Raw genomic sequence first — 14,870 nt, forward strand, 5'->3', positions numbered from 1 at the left:
TTGTAGTTTTAACCACGGGTAGCATTCTGCTCTGCTCTTTACAGTGTATTGTTTTCCATAAATTTTTGTTGAGTTTGTAATCATAATTTGTAAATGAGTTACAGTGTCCCATGAGGGGGGGTTTATATAATTTATAATTTACCTAGCTGTTGCTGGACTTTAAAGTTACCTCCATTTGGAAAAAAGTCACCCTAGGTAATTCTGAAATGTGTGTACTCCTGAGCTTAGCTTTATCCTTTTGGGTGATTTTTTTTAGAGTAAGTGGGATTAAAGGTTAGGGATAGTTCATGGTTCTGAGACATTCTAATATTTCTTTCCAAAGTAATTCTGCATGCCCATGACTCTTCGGTGTGCCTTATTTCACCAGGCTTGCCAGCATTAGGTTCTATCTGTAGTTTTCTCTTTGGCTAATTTGAAAAGGACAGATGGTCCTGAACCAAGGCTTTGATTGGCACACGGGGGGGGGGGCAGGAGAGCCTGGCGGGCCGGGTGGGGTGCAGGGAGGCAGGTGGAGAGAGAGGTTGGCTTGGTTGGAGGGAGATGAACGATCCTGAGTAGTCTGAATGGGATGCCAGGGGATTTGCCGTGGGGTTGTGGAGCTGACAAGTGACTGAGCCCAGCGGTTTCGGTGACTAAAGCCAAGAGGAACCAGAGGGGCTTGTTTCCATCTTGATGTCAGGAGCTGTGATGCGGCACAGAGGAGGGCGCATTGCTGGCCATCATCCCTGGAGGCTTGGATGCCGAGCCTGGGTGCTGTCATGGCTCCCAGCGCTGTATTTGGCTTGGGCTGCCTCATTAAAGTTCTTCTCGCAGCGGCCCCCGGGAGAGCGAGTGAGCCGGCATGTCCTCTTCTGTCTCCAGGTCCAGGACAAGTTGCTGCTGTCTGCCTGCCACTTACTGGTGTCCCTGGCCACCACCGTGCGGCCTGTCTTTCTGATCAGCGTCCCCGCGGTGCAGAAGGTGTTCAACAGAATCACCGACGCCTCTGCTCAGCGACTTATCGATAAGGTGAGACCCCGGGGCCAACCCGCAGCAGCCCTGGAGCTACGTGGCTCAGACTCGGGGAGGCCAAGGAAGAGGAGGCTGGCTCTTCTTCTGCACTTGGAGTTTACAGGCCATGCCGACAGGGGCGGTTTCCTCCACACGTGGCACTTGGGGCAGCCTCCGTGCTCTCCTGACGGGCCCTTCCCGCGCGGCCGCACAGTGTGCAGAACACAAGAACAGTTCTCCCCGGGGGCGGCCAGGGGTGCTGCCTTGAGAGCCGGCCGTGTGCTGGTGATGGCACAGTCCCCTTGCGCTCCTTTTGGCTTACAAACAGTCTGTTTCTGTTGTATTTTCTTGAGGTAGAGATACTCCATCCAGTCAGTGATTTTCATGAAATCCTTCAGGAGGCTCAGGCTAGAAGTTTAAAAACAAACAAAACAGAGGTGGTGTCAGAGGGCAGTCAGATCAGTTACTTGAGCACCTGGCTGTGAACGTGCTGCTTCTGACCCAGCGCCAAGGGCACAGTGCCCGTGGGAGCTGCTCTGGCGGCCTCGTGCTCTCAGCCCTGTTCTGAGCAGCGTCTCAGAGGGCGTCGGAGGCCAGTGTCTGCGGTGTCCGTGACTTCTCCCTCTGTAGTGCTTCTGCTGCCGGCGGAGGGCCGGCACCAGGAAAGGCTATCGGGGCCGGCCCTGGAGCGCGCTGGACCCAGACTAGGTGTCCCTGCTTCAGTTTCCCCTCCCGGCATTACCCCAGGCCAGCCTGTGAGAAAGGAGCCGGGAGGTCAGAACTGTGTGTGTCTGAGAGTCTGTGTGTGGCAGGTGCCTAGGCCGTGTCATGTGCACTTGCATGTTGCTCTTCGCTCCTTGACGTGCGGGTCTCCTCCAGGCTCAGGTGTTGGTGTGCCGAGCCCTTTCCAATATCCTGCTGCTTCCGTGGCCAAACCTCCCCGAGAACGAGCAGCAGTGGCCTGTGCGCTCCATCAACCACGCCAGCCTCATCTCCGCGCTCTCGCGGGACTATCGCAACCTGAAACCCGATGCTGGCGCCCCACAGAGGAAGATGCCACTGGATGACAGTGAGTATCCCCAAGGCAGGGATGGCCGGGGAGATAGGGCAGGCGCTGTCTTCCTTTGTGGCCGATGAAGTATTCACCTGTCCGTTGTCGCACGGCCGCTGGCGGGGGAGTTCTGTGCCCGTGTCCGCTGCACCTGTTGCCTGTATGTAGGAGGCCCCTTCGCTTAGTGAAAAGGTCAAAAATAAGCCAACCACCGATGATGCCCTCCGTGGAGAAACAGTCTTCAGTGACTAACTGATCCATTTCAGATACTTGTAGAAGCAATCGAAGCACTTCACCTCTGCACCTTGGGAAAAATGGATTTAAGTACTGTCTTTTGAAATTATTTTTAACCTTTCTCTAAAAACATGTGTTTTAGAGGCTTTGAAAAAATTTGGTATCTTTACACATGACACTTCAAGTCTGATTGTTTATATTCAAAAGAGAGGAAAAAGATAAGAAAACTCAGTTCAAGTAGAAGGCATCAGATTTCCAGGAATCTTATAGAAATATTATAAAAACACAGTATTTTCACACTAAGACAATACTGAAACATTGGGAGACGCTGTTTATAGAATGTCAACAAAAACACTTTGTGAAGTGTTAGAAATATTGGTAAGTACTCAGCATTCTTGTTAGGAACATTATTTTTATAATCGGGAACATTAGTAAGTGCTCATTGTACAGAAATATTAGAATACTATGAAGATGGGAAAAACTAAATCTCTCGTTTCAGTATTTTAGGAAGTAACCATTTTAGCATCTTGTTGTCTTCCTTTTTCTCTGTTCCAGTGTCTTCGGTGGCTCTGTGGGTGCGTGAGAGCGGCAGAGTGAGCGAGGGGCCCGGGCTGCGGGCCCCTGCCTGGGCCGCCTTCTCTCCATCTCTGCCTCTTGCTGTGCCGGCACCGCCCTTCATGGCCCGGTGTTTGTCTGGTCCTGGGTCTCCGTGTGTAGCGTTGTGTCATTCATTTAATTCTCACGTGAGCCTCTGAGTCAGTTGCTGTTACCTGATTTAGTCCGGGAGGAAACTAGTGTAAGACAACGTGATTTGCGCAGGGGTTACGTATGGCTAGTGTGGAATCCCACTTGGAAAGTTCGATGGCCTTTTCTCCCTTTATCTTACGCGAACTTACTGTCAGTCAGCATCGGCTCCGTGGTTAGCGGACAGTCCCAAAATCTTAGTGGCTTAATCCAGGAAAGATGTATTTCTTGCTGCTATTACATGTTCACCTGGGGCTGAGGGGTTGGCAACATCCTGCTTGTCATTCTGGTCACTTGAGGCCTTGGGCTGCTGAGGGCCACCTCACAGCCTGTGCTTACACGGGGACAGGGACGCAGGGGATGGTGCAGTGGCGCTCCCAGCGCCTCCAAGCTCCGGCCTGCAGGTGACACGCGGCCTTTGTATGTCACTCACAGTTCAGTGGCCAGAGCATCGGGGTATATGTCTGCGGCTTCCCTGCAGAGCGGATGCCACCCCCCTGCCCCCCGTGCCATGCTGGGGCCATCTGCTGAACAGGAGGAGCCATTTCCACAGGGAACAGACTTGATGGCAGAGCTCACATCTGTGGCTTGTCCCCCACTGGGCCCAGAACTTTCTGTACAGATGTTCGTTCAGTCTTCCCTGCGGCCCGGTGAGGTTGGTTTTCTCCTCTTTCTCCAAGTGATAACATGAAGGCCTGGGAAGGCTTCCATTGCAGCTGACTACTCTGACACGCTTTGAAACCGACACCATAGCTGAAAGCCTGAGCAGAGGAACGGCTGTGTATCTTAAGTGAGGTTTTGCCGCTTGTTAGTATTTCACCACGCTTGTGTTCTTGCCCCTCCGACTTTTTCATTTTAACAACCATTTAAATAATTAAATAACGTGAGTTGCTGAAATTGACACCTTATCCCTGAATTCTTAACCTTTATCTCAGAGAACGAGATACTGTCTCACAACTCAGACACCATGAAGACAGCCAAGCTGTGCGGCCTGATAACAGGGACATCATGTAACACACAGACCGCAGGCAGGTGCGCCCCAGGCGCTACCAGAGTGGCCTTTTTTGCTTCTTAAAAATCCAAGATACAGTCCGGGGTCATGTGTTCTCTTTGCTGGTTACAAACATCTTTCCAATCCTTTAATACGGAAAAGCTTTCCTGTTCTTGCTTTACCTGACACTGACGTTTTTGCAGAGTCCAAAACCATATTCTCGTAAAACGTCCCAGAAGCTCTTCTGATTGTTTCCAGCCATTGGGGCAGGAATACCGCCTGGCCAGTGTTGTGTACTCTCTGTCACGTCGCTTCTGTGCGTCCCATTACTGGCATGCTCGGGGTGATCATCTGCTCCGGCAGCGCTGCTGGTGTCTCCACGGTCAAGTCCCCATCCGCCCCTCGCCCCCTGCTTGGCAGGTGGAGGTTGCTCAGAATCCGAGAGACGGTGGTGCGGGGTGCGGTCAGGAGTCAGAGCTGGGGCTGAATGGCTCCGGATCCTGATTCTTCACCACACTGCCCCTTTGCTCTTGAAAGCGTTGTTTTTAATGGTCAGGTAATGCCCTGTCCGGTGGGGGTACACGTGATAGACCTGTTCTCCTATTACGTATTTAATGGTGCTTTCAGTTTCCTCCTGTACATTTCTGCGAATGCATTTTGGTTCTTGTTTCAATTTCCTTATACTCCAGAGGTCAGATTTTGGTCTCTTTACCCTTTTAGCTTTCCCCCTAAACTGCTTTCCCTGCGCCTTATGTATTCTTGGGGAAACCTCTGACCCAAGTGCGGTGTCCTGGCTTAAAGTCCCTGTGCTTGCAGTAGTGGGCGTGAGTGGCTCCTTCAGTGGGATACCATGTCTTTGGCTCACGTGCCAGTGTCTGTGTGACCAGCCTATTGTGAGCCGTTATTTTATTTTTAAAGATTTTATTTATTTATTTGACAGAGATCACAAGTAGGCAGAGAGGCAGGCGGGGGTGGGTGGAGGCCCCATGCTGAGCAGAGACCCCCTCCCACCCCCACCCCGATGTGGGGCTTGATCCCAGGACCCTGAGACCATGACCTGAGCCAAAGGCAGAGGCTTTAACCCACGGAGCCACCCAGGCGCCCCTGTGAGCCATTATTTTGAAATCCTTTGAGTGAGGTGGGGTCATCTCTGTCCACATTTCAGAAGAGGAACTGCAACTTAGAACGCAGTGGAGTCCGGAGTCAAACCTGATAGCATCCACCTCCAGAGATCGATTCTTTCTGCCGTACCTTCCCTGGAAGCTGCTTCAGCCCCCTAGAGGCTGAGGAGCCTGGGGGCCCAGAAGCACGGCCAGGTGGAGGCCAGCTCTCAGCCCAGCTCTGGTTCAGCCTCTGGTTCTACCTGTGGAGCTCCACCAGGGCTGAGTGGCAAGCTCAGGCTGAGCGTCGGGGGCCTGCTGGGGGCAGCTGGGGGCAAGCCCTGTGCCTGAGGGCGAGAGGCAGCTCCACCAGTGCTGGAGAGGGACGGCAGCTTCCCTGTGTGGAACTTTCTGACACCCAGGCACTCCGCTGGACACATTCTCAAACTTGTCTGCCCTCCTCCCAGCAGCCCTGCCGCACTGGGCTGTTGGCTCTCCCCGGTGCCCCGACAGGGGTCCTGCCCCACTTGTAGGGCCGTGGAGTGCTTGCCTGCTGTTCCTCTGCGGCTTGTCTGGGCTGGGCCCTTGCTGCGTCGCCTTGAGCTCCTGCCCGTTGGCTGACCACTGCCTCTGCTCTCTTGGGGTGCTGCATGGGGCATCGTCGGGGGCTCGTTAGGAATAGATGTGGTTAATAATACAAAATCCTACGATAATCGTCGTACGTATCATCAGGCCCCGGGTGCAGATGGCGTCTTCGCGAGCGCAGCCGCAGCTGTGCTGCCGGGTACCAGTGCGACTGCCCCGCTCGCCGTAGACCTGGAACTGATGGCGAGTCTGATGCGCACATGTCCACTCTCGCCCGGGGTAGCCCCCTCGTGAGGCTTACTTTCTTACCCATCATCTAACCGGAGGCCGCACTGTACCTTCCTCTCTCTCTGGACTTTTTCTGGTGGACAGAAGCAGAAGAGAGGCCAAAAAACTGAGTAGGCAGGCCACCAGAGTCCTGGCGGTGAAAAGGGGAAAAAGAAGAGCGAAAAGGATGTAGGAAGGGGGCGGGACACTCCACCAAGAGAGACCGTGTTCTTTTAGCGGGACTTCTGCAGCTGTCCCCGAACACCTGTGCATATGTGCCCTCCCCCGTTCCCGTGATCCTGCTTTGTCCGCAGACAAGTCCTAATACACACTGAGTCTTGATTTGCAGCCAAAGTGATTATCCACCAGACACTTAGTGTCTTGGAAGACATCGTGGAGAACATCTCCGGGGAGTCCACCAAGTCCCGGCAGATCTGCTACCAGTCTCTGCAGGAGTCCGTGCAGGTCTCCTTGGCTCTCTTTCCAGCTTTTATCCATCAGTCAGGTAGGAGCTGGCGACAGGCCCTGTGGTGGCGGGTGCCCCCGAGTCCCAGAGTGACTGCTGGGCTCTGTAGAGCACACCCAAGTGGGTAGCGCGGGCCTGGACACTGAAGGCAGAGTGGGGGTTGGTTATGGGGAGTCTGGGGCCAAGCACCCCCACCCCCCACTCCGGGAGCCCTCACCTGGGTCTTGCGCCTGTGTTGTGTGGCCCAGAGTCACTTGGGGCATCTTGCCTCGTGCACTTCTAAGTCCTTGCCTTCTCCCCGTGCAAAATGTGAGAGGATGAGGCGATGGGGTCATGGTACAGGTGAGGGAAGAGAGCTTTTTCCCATGAGTGCTGCTTATTTCCTTAGAGGGCAGGGCGGCTTTTGCTGATACGGTGCCCGCCCTCCGTCAGTGTCCCCTGCAGAGGCTCTCCCGGTGCCGTGGCCTGGCTCTCCTGAGAGCCCTCGCCCGAGTCTTGTCAGTCAGCACGCGCTCCCTGATTGCCTCTTGGGAGCCGCGTGGGTGAGGTTAGAGCCAGAACACTGCCCAAGGTGGTGGTTTAGATCTGCAGCCAGTGTTTCCTGCGACTAATCCCTTTCATGGGCCGGGGCCATTCAGCCTGAATACACCCTCCTTAGCCACCTTATCCACTTTCAGCCTCTCAACCCCTGACCCAAGTGCCCGGATTAGTGGTCGCAGGGAGAAAAGTGACGCTGGGTGCCGGCCGGTAAGGACGGCTGCCCGGTGACCTTCACGTCCCCTGGTGAGCTGCGGTCAGCCAGAGGTTCACGACTCCAGAGCTGTTTTCCCGGCATGTCCCTGATGGTTTCCCACTTTCCGTCATGGGCTCTGGGGGCGTTGGGGAAACGTCTTCGAGCAGGAAGCCTTCAGTCGAGATGGTCGTGCGGCTCGTCAAAGGAAGGCCAGAGGCCGCGGGCTTCTGCTTACCCTGTGTGCCAGCTGCTGACCTTTCGCTTTGCGCTTCTGTTTAGATGTGACCGATGAGATGCTGAGCTTCTTCCTCACTCTGTTTCGAGGCCTTAGAGTACAGATGGGCGTGCCTTTCACAGAGCAGATCATACAGACTTTCCTCAACATGTTTACCAGGTAACCAACCGCACACCTGCTCTCCGTGGCTTCCAGACTCCCAAGGGAGAAGCAGTGGGGCCCCGGCTACAGAGCCTGGGGCTTTCCGCTCCTTCTCTTCGCTTGTCACAAGCGCTGGAGTTCCTGCTGGCCGCAGAGAAACGCTTCCTTGGCTACCACGCGTTTCCCCTTGTCTGCAGAGAACAGTTGGCCGACAGCATCCTGAACGAAGGCAGCACCGGCTGCCGGGTGGTGGAGAAGTTCCTGAAGATCCTGCAGGTGGTGGTCCAGGAGCCCGGCCAGGTGTTCAAGCCTTTCCTCCCCAGCATCATCTCCCTCTGCATGGAGCAGGTGTACCCCATCATCGCTGAGGTATGGGGGGGCCGGGCCCCGGGGCTGCCTCCGGTCTGCGCCTGGGGAGGAAGAGAAGTAGTGAAGAAAACACATTGTGTTTTAAAGCTAATTTGATATTTTTCTCGTAAAAATAATTTTTTCCAAGAAAGAATGCCTTCAGTCCAGTCTTTCTGTATTGGTTGGATTAATCTGAGCCTCTCTAGTGAAAGCACAGCAAGGCTAGTTGGTGAGGGAGATCAGCCTGCGGTGGCAAACACTAACGTTAGGTGAATACGTGGTTTTCTCCAGTAAGAACGTCCATTGATCTCAAGACTCTAAGGCTAGTTCTTGGATCCGTGCAAAGGTTTTATTGTTAAAGGGACGCTCTTCCTCCGTAGAAGACAGGCATTCAGAATGACAAGACCCAGAATAGGTGTGGATTTAACTACGTTTTATGTGATAGTTAAGTAAGAGCTGACCATTGTAATTGCCCCAACTAAGGCTTAAATAAGTCAGTTGCTTTGCATCATTAAACACGCTCGGGTCCTGTAAGGATTCCTGCCATGGGAGCTCGTGCCCTCTGGTCCCAATTTAATTTTAATCAAGAGTACATTAAATATTATCTGGGCCTTACAGTTTTAATTCTACAGAGACATCTAGAATATTGTGCCCTGGCCTGCCCTCCAATGACGTGGAGATTTTCGGTTCAGTTAGAAAATACTGCTGAACCTGCCTCCCTCCGTCCCGTCCGCGAACCCTGCTCCCGGTGACCGCGGAGACAGGCCCAGGGAGCGGTCGGTCCTACCCGCTGCCTCCCCCGGAGTCCTCTGCCGCTGCTTTCCGTGGCTCTCGGTGCACTTGAAACTCCTGTTCCACAGAGGGCAGAACTGCTTTGAAAGCTTCTTACTTGTTTTGCGTAAGATCACCAGGTTAGCTGGGAACAGCATTCTTTGTTGTGACGAAGACGCGACAGGTCACACCAGCTGCTTTCTAAATAGGACAGCCGCGTTTCTGCTCGTTCTGCCGACAGTAGCCTTTTTTCCTGGCTGGCTCAGTCGGTAAAACATGTGACTCGCGATCTCGGGGTTGTGAGTTTGAGCGCCATGTTGGGGTAGAGATTACATAAAAATAAAATCTTTAAGGAAAAAAATCAAAGAACACAGGGTCCCTCGGCCCCGACCTGGGCCTCGTGTCTTTGCGAGACGATGCCTGGTTTGAGCTGCACGCGAGTGGGTGACCTGCCCAGCTGAGCCTGTGGGCGGGACACTGACCCTGCGGGCCGGGCCGTGCCGGGCCGGGCCGGGCCGTGCCGGTGCTGGTCGCAGGCTCGCTTGGTCTGTGTTGCTCTGGAGCTGCAGGGAGGGCCCTTGTGAAGGTCTGTGTGTCCCTGCAGCGCCCCTCCCCTGACGTGAAGGCGGAGCTGTTCGAGCTGCTCTTCCGCACGCTCCATCACAACTGGAGGCACTTCTTTAAGTCCAGCGTCCTGGCCAGCGTCCAGCGGGGTGTCGCCGAGGAGCCAATGGAGAACGAGCCTCAGTTCAGCGCCATCATGCAGGTGACGTGCGGGAAGGGCCCGTGAGGGAGCCACCTGCCCCCTCGCCTGGCTGTCCCTTGGTTTACTGCCCTGGCGAACGGGGAAGCTCCGTAGTCTCCGGTCAGAGCGTGGTGCTGCCGCTTAGCAGCCGGGCAGGTAGTTAAGTTCTCGGAGCTTTGGTCTCCATCTGTAGAGAGAAGCTGCCTGTTCTGTGAGACTGAGTTCGTTTCTGCCCAGCAGCTGGCCTGTGCGGTGCTGGATGTGTGCCTCTCTCTCGGCCTTGTCCAGTGCTGCCAAGGGTGAGGGGGCTGCCTGCAGCCCACGGAGGCGCTCTTGCCCAGAAGCTGAGTGGCGTCTCTCGGGGGATGGGCCCCGGGGTCTGCTGGAGGAGGCAGGCTTCAGAGTCCCCTGGGTTTGCTGAAGGTTTGACTAATCTCTTGAGTAGCTTCTAGCTTCAAAGGTGGAATCCATAATGGGTTCCGGATGTGTTACAGAAGGTCAGGGTGAGACTGACGTGAGAAGTAAGGCCCAGTGGGGAGGACTTTAGAGCGAAGATGACTCAGGAACATTCCAAGGTCTGATCGGAGGCATTAAGGCCGTGGGTACCCTTGTTCTGCCACTGGCATGAGGAACCAGCAGAGTGCTGGTTCTTTGGGTGGGTGGGGGGGGCCCAGGAGGGCGGGGTCTGAGGTGCTTTCAGTGCTGCCCCTAACGCAGTGGTCTCACCCCCTAGGCTTTCGGACAGTCCTTTCTCCAGCCCGATATTCACCTGTTCAAACAAAATCTCTTCTACTTGGAAACTCTCAACACCAAGCAGAAGCTGTACCACAAGGTCAGTGTTCTCTCTCCGAAGGAGGGGGCGGTGGGCGGGCGGAGGCCCAGCCTTCTCCGAGGGCCGAGGGCTCAGGGTGGGCCACGGGATGGCATGTGGACGGGCTCGGGGGCGGACTGAGCCCTTGGGCCGTCGCTCAGCCCGCCCTCTCTGTCTGCAGAAGATCTTCCGGACCACCATGCTGTTCCAGTTCGTGAACGTGCTGCTGCAGGTGCTGGTGCACAAGTCCCACGACCTGCTCCAGGAGGAGATCGGCATCGCCGTTTACAACATGGCCTCTGTGGACTTTGACGGCTTCTTTGCGGCCTTCCTCCCAGAGTTTCTGAGCAGCTGTGACGGCGTGGATGCCAACCAGAAAAACGTGCTGGGGCGGAATTTCAAGATGGATCGGGTGAGGAGAGAGAGGCCAGGCTAAAGGGCGGGCAGGCGTGGGCTCTCACCCTGGCGCCCACTCAGGGAGGAAGGGGCCGGCCACTTCCGTGTGTGGTCTGTGCCCACTGGTGGCTCCCGAATGACTCGGTGCTGTGGCTGAATGCTGGGCCGCACCTACCCACGGTCTGGGCTTCTGCCGCAAGTGCATTCTCCGGCCCAGCCATCAGCCCTGGCCCCGGCCCTGGCAGTCCATCTGATTGCCTCTGCTGCTTTGGGCTCCCTGCCCCGCATCAAGCACACAGCACCCCCGGCCACAGTCATTTCCTCCTGGGGCCTGAGCCGCTATAGCCCAGACTCGTAGTCTGGGAAGACTGGTGCTCAGGAGCCGCATCTCTGAGTCCCGCCAGGGTTAGGATTGTGACCCTGGGCTCTGCCCAGGCCTCCTGGTTCCGCGGGGCCTGACCTGGGAGGAGCCCTGTCGCCCTCTGCTGTCTGCCCGGGGAACGTGGCGGGGAAGGGGTGGGGGCCAGGGAGGCAGAGGCCCAGGATGCCCGCGGAGCCATGGTTGCCGGCGCCTGAGTCCCACGGCGCCCAGCTTCTCCTGTCCTAGGCTGCCGTGTCTGGGCACTCAGCCGCCCTCCTCAGCCGTTAGGTCTCCGCACTTGCCTGCTGGACTCTTCTGGAACGCTTCCCGCGGACAAGTCTGCTTGATCCTTCACCGCCTGACGTGCGGCAAAATGAAACCTTTCTCCCTCATCCTGCGGCCTCCCGGCCTTGCCTTCTGTGCTGCCGTGGCCGGGCCGCAGCCCCACTTGGCGTGCAGACGGACACACTGCTCCCGCTGCAACAGACTCTGCTCGCTTCTTAGCTCGTCTGTGATGTGCGCCAGCCTGGTTTTCTCTTAGATTCAGCAGCTCCTGTTTTCCTTTGTCTTGGAATCTTTCTTTCCCCGGGGCCTGTCCTGTCTTCCCGGGAGCTTCGGGAAGCTCACGGTAGCTGCGGGGGTGGTTTTCCTTCCTGCTCCTTGAGGCCAGGTCCCGACACCTAACTCTCCCTTCCTCGTCACGTCCTTACCAGTCAGCCTCTTGATCTAAAGCAGTGGCTTCCAGGTCTAGTTCTGCGTCAGCGCACTTGGGGGCCTATTAAATGCACAGAGACGTACTCTGTGTCCCCCCTGGGACATTTGGAATTTGGCCTTTGGGAGCCACAGATCCAAGAGACCCCCCTTTGGTTTGTTTTCTGGAGGACAAAATACATCATTCATCTGTTCGCGGGTACCTGAACCTGGCTGGCTCTCTGGCCCTGTGGGGAGCGCTGGGGCTCAGCCCCTCCCCGCCTTCAGAGGAGCCTTGCTGGGAAGACAGGCAACACCGCCTCCTGTGCACGACACTGGGCCAAGCACTTCACGTGCCCTGGCTCGTGGACGCCTTCGGCAGCCTTCCGAGGGGAGGTCCTGTTACTAATTCCAGTTGGCAGATGCGCGGAGGTTCAGCAAGCTCAGCTGGTAGTTGGCAGTTAGAGAACTTGGGATTGCTCGAGCCAGGAAGCGGGCCTTCTGGCTGAGGGTTCCGGCTGCGGAGCCGGTGAGCACTGCGCACACGCAGGTGACCCAGGGCCCTTGGGGAACGAGGAGCAGAGGGGCAGGCCTCCGCTGTCTGGAGCCTCTTTGCCAAGAGGCTGGCTTTGAGATGAGTTTGAAGAAGAGAAGAGGTTAGCCAGGGGAAAGATGCTGAGGGGCCCCACCAGCGGGCTTCCAGAAGGTACTCCCGTGGCACCGCCAGCCACATGGCGTCCCACAGGCCCCGTGGCAGTGGCAGGCTCCGTTGATGTTATTCCGCATTTGGACCTGCAGTCTGGCCCCCAGTGATCCCAGCCTAAGCATGAGGAGGCGGACCTGGGGGGATGGTCTTGCCGGATTGGGGGAGACTTGGGGGTTCCAGCTGCGAGGGAACCTTCTCCACTGGTGTCCTGAGGCCTGTGGGCTCCTGCGGGGGTGTCCCTCCTGATCGGGAGCCCTGGGCGGGGAGGAGTCTGTGGACACAGCTTGGCCGGCTGTGGTGATGGAGAGGTGTGCGTTGGTGGACATACCCGTGTTCACTGGCGAGTCCAGTCTGGGTTCCCTTCTTACCGTGGGCACTGGGGCAAGCTTTGGAAGCTCTCTGTGCTTCCCTTTCGTCACCCTTCACACGGGGACACTAACGAAACCTGTGCTGCAGGCTCGTGGGGAAGCTCAGTGGCTTAGCACCCGGGTGGCCCGGGGCAGGGCCTGGCCTGTGGTGGGCACCCGGGGGGTGTTAGCTTCTGTTCTTTTGCCCCCATAGGGCCGTTGCTGACACGGGGCGAGTGAATGAGCCGCAGTTCTGACTTCTGTAAAGCATTTGCAGACTTCTGCGGCCCGCCCCGGGATCGAGTAGCCGGGGTGGGGTTGCTGGGTGCGGTGGGTGGCGGCGGGGCTGGGCTGCAGCTGTGCCCCTGCCTTGCAGGACCTGCCCTCGTTCACCCAGAACGTGCACAGGCTGGTCAACGACCTGCGCTACTACAGACTCTGCAATGACAGCCTGCCCCCCGGCACCGTGAAGCTCTAGGCACGGCCTGCTTGTCGCCAAGGGACACGAGCTCCCACTGCTGCCACCCGCCTCCCCTCCGCCTCTGCCACACAGGGCTCCCGGACAGGCCCCGGCCGCTCCTTGGATTCTCGCACCCTGAACAGCGCTGCCTGCCCCGCGTCCCTCTCCACGCTCCCGTCCCGCTGCCCACCCAGCCGAGCTGGCTTCAGGGTGCGTCTTAGCCCTGGTTGGGGTGCCCAGGGCATCGGGAGCGGGCAGAGGATCGTGCGGCCAGGTGCCAGGGAGACCCCCGGGAATCCTGTGGGCTGGTTCGCGCCAGGCCCGCGGACGTCAGCCATGAGGCCGAAACGCCAAGGACTGTTCGCGACAGTGCCACCTTCTCACATTCCGCCCCCACGTGCGGCCCGGCCGGCCCCGGAGAGACTCGATGCTGGGACTGGCGGGCGCTTCTGTCCAGCCTCTCCCGCCCTCCCCTCCGATTGCCTTGAAGTCTCTGCTCTCGTCGGAGATTTGCAGACTGTGGGGTTTTTGTTCTTGTTTTCTCATCATTCCATTGTGATACTAAGAAACTAAGAAGCTTAATGAAAAAATAAAATGCTTATGTTGTTGTTATATAAACGCTGGTCAGGGAGCATCTTTCCACTCAGCTCGCCGGAGCCAACGTGCGGTGGAGGGACTGTCCTGGTGGGCAGCAGGGCTGTGAGCCACCAGGGCTGCGGCGGGGCCGCGGGAGAGCCCAGCGGAGGAGGGCCGGCTCGCGCAGGGACCCCTAGGCCGCCTCTCCATTAAGCTGCAGGAAGACATAGGGCCCCGTTTCTTAGAGTCAGAGGGTAGGGACTTGTCCGTACAGTTCCCCTTGAGGTGCGGGTGGGCTTGGAGCCAGGTAGGGTCCGCCACCCCTGCTCCTCGGGCCTGGGCTCACGCTCAGCATCCTAAAGAATGGACGCTGCCCGAGACACACAGCCAGGCACTGGCCGTCGGTGGACCAAAGTCTTGCCGGAGGTCCACGGCAGCGGGGAGGGCTGGGTGACTGGTGTGCTCGGGAGAGGCTGGGGGCTAGGGAGCACTCGGGGCTCCCGGATGTATCTGAGAGCCGGGCCGTGTTCGCGTCTGGCGACGGTGCTTTGTCCTGAAGTTCTGGGATGTTGCGTCAGCAGCTCCTCCTGCGGTCCCGGTGACCGGACCGGCAGGACTAGGCTAGATTTTTTTTTTTTTTTTAAAGCTTTTATGAAGTGAGCTCTACACCCAGCATGGAGCTCTAACCTACGGCACTGAGATCAAGAGCTGCACGCTCCACCAGCTGAGCCGGCCGGGCGCCCCTGGACAAGGCTAGGTTGTCATGTGGACCCAGCCCTGGTGGGAAGAGGCTCGCTCACCCGCAGTGAGGGTGGCTGCTGGCTTGGTGGTAGAACTGGGGAGGAAGGGAGTTGGGGGCTGATGGCTTGTGCTTCTGAGGCCTTTATGAGCATCCGTGCGGGGAGGGGCTTGGGGGCGGGCAGGGGTCCCTGGGCGGCGCGCACGTGGGCTCCCGGCTGCAGCTAGCCCCACTTCAGAGGTCAGAGAGGAGGAAATTGAAACTCCCATTGCTCTTTTGCAGAAGGGAATTAGCATCCAATTATCCCTGGGCTATAAATACCGCCTCACCTGCCTGTGCGGAAAGGCCCGGGTGTGGTCTGCGCCTGAGCCGGTGAAAGGCTC

General features: G+C 57.3%; 1 protein-coding gene across 3 annotated transcripts in view; it reads left to right on the forward strand.

The window, feature by feature from the left end:
- Nucleotides 1-13,790, forward strand: part of XPO6 (exportin 6) — a 99,264-nt gene extending 85,474 nt beyond the window's left edge. For 2 of the 3 annotated variants that reach the window (XM_082714559.1, XM_082714560.1), the window contains exons 16-24: nucleotides 862-1,008; nucleotides 1,870-2,059; nucleotides 6,312-6,467; nucleotides 7,441-7,555; nucleotides 7,735-7,906; nucleotides 9,261-9,422; nucleotides 10,135-10,233; nucleotides 10,394-10,624; nucleotides 13,089-13,790. In XM_082714559.1, coding sequence (XP_082570685.1) covers nucleotides 862-1,008; nucleotides 1,870-2,059; nucleotides 6,312-6,467; nucleotides 7,441-7,555; nucleotides 7,735-7,906; nucleotides 9,261-9,422; nucleotides 10,135-10,233; nucleotides 10,394-10,624; nucleotides 13,089-13,190 — 1,374 coding nt within the window. In that variant the 3' untranslated portion in view covers nucleotides 13,191-13,790. The remainder of the gene's footprint in view (nucleotides 1-861; nucleotides 1,009-1,869; nucleotides 2,060-6,311; nucleotides 6,468-7,440; nucleotides 7,556-7,734; nucleotides 7,907-9,260; nucleotides 9,423-10,134; nucleotides 10,234-10,393; nucleotides 10,625-13,088) is intronic. The other variant, XM_082714561.1, reaches the window with a different exon arrangement.
- Nucleotides 13,791-14,870: the final 1,080 nt, after the last annotated feature.

The sequence above is a fragment of the Mustela nivalis genome, assembly GCF_964662115.1.
Source record: "Mustela nivalis genome assembly, chromosome: 19".
NCBI lineage: Eukaryota > Metazoa > Chordata > Mammalia > Carnivora > Mustelidae > Mustela > Mustela nivalis.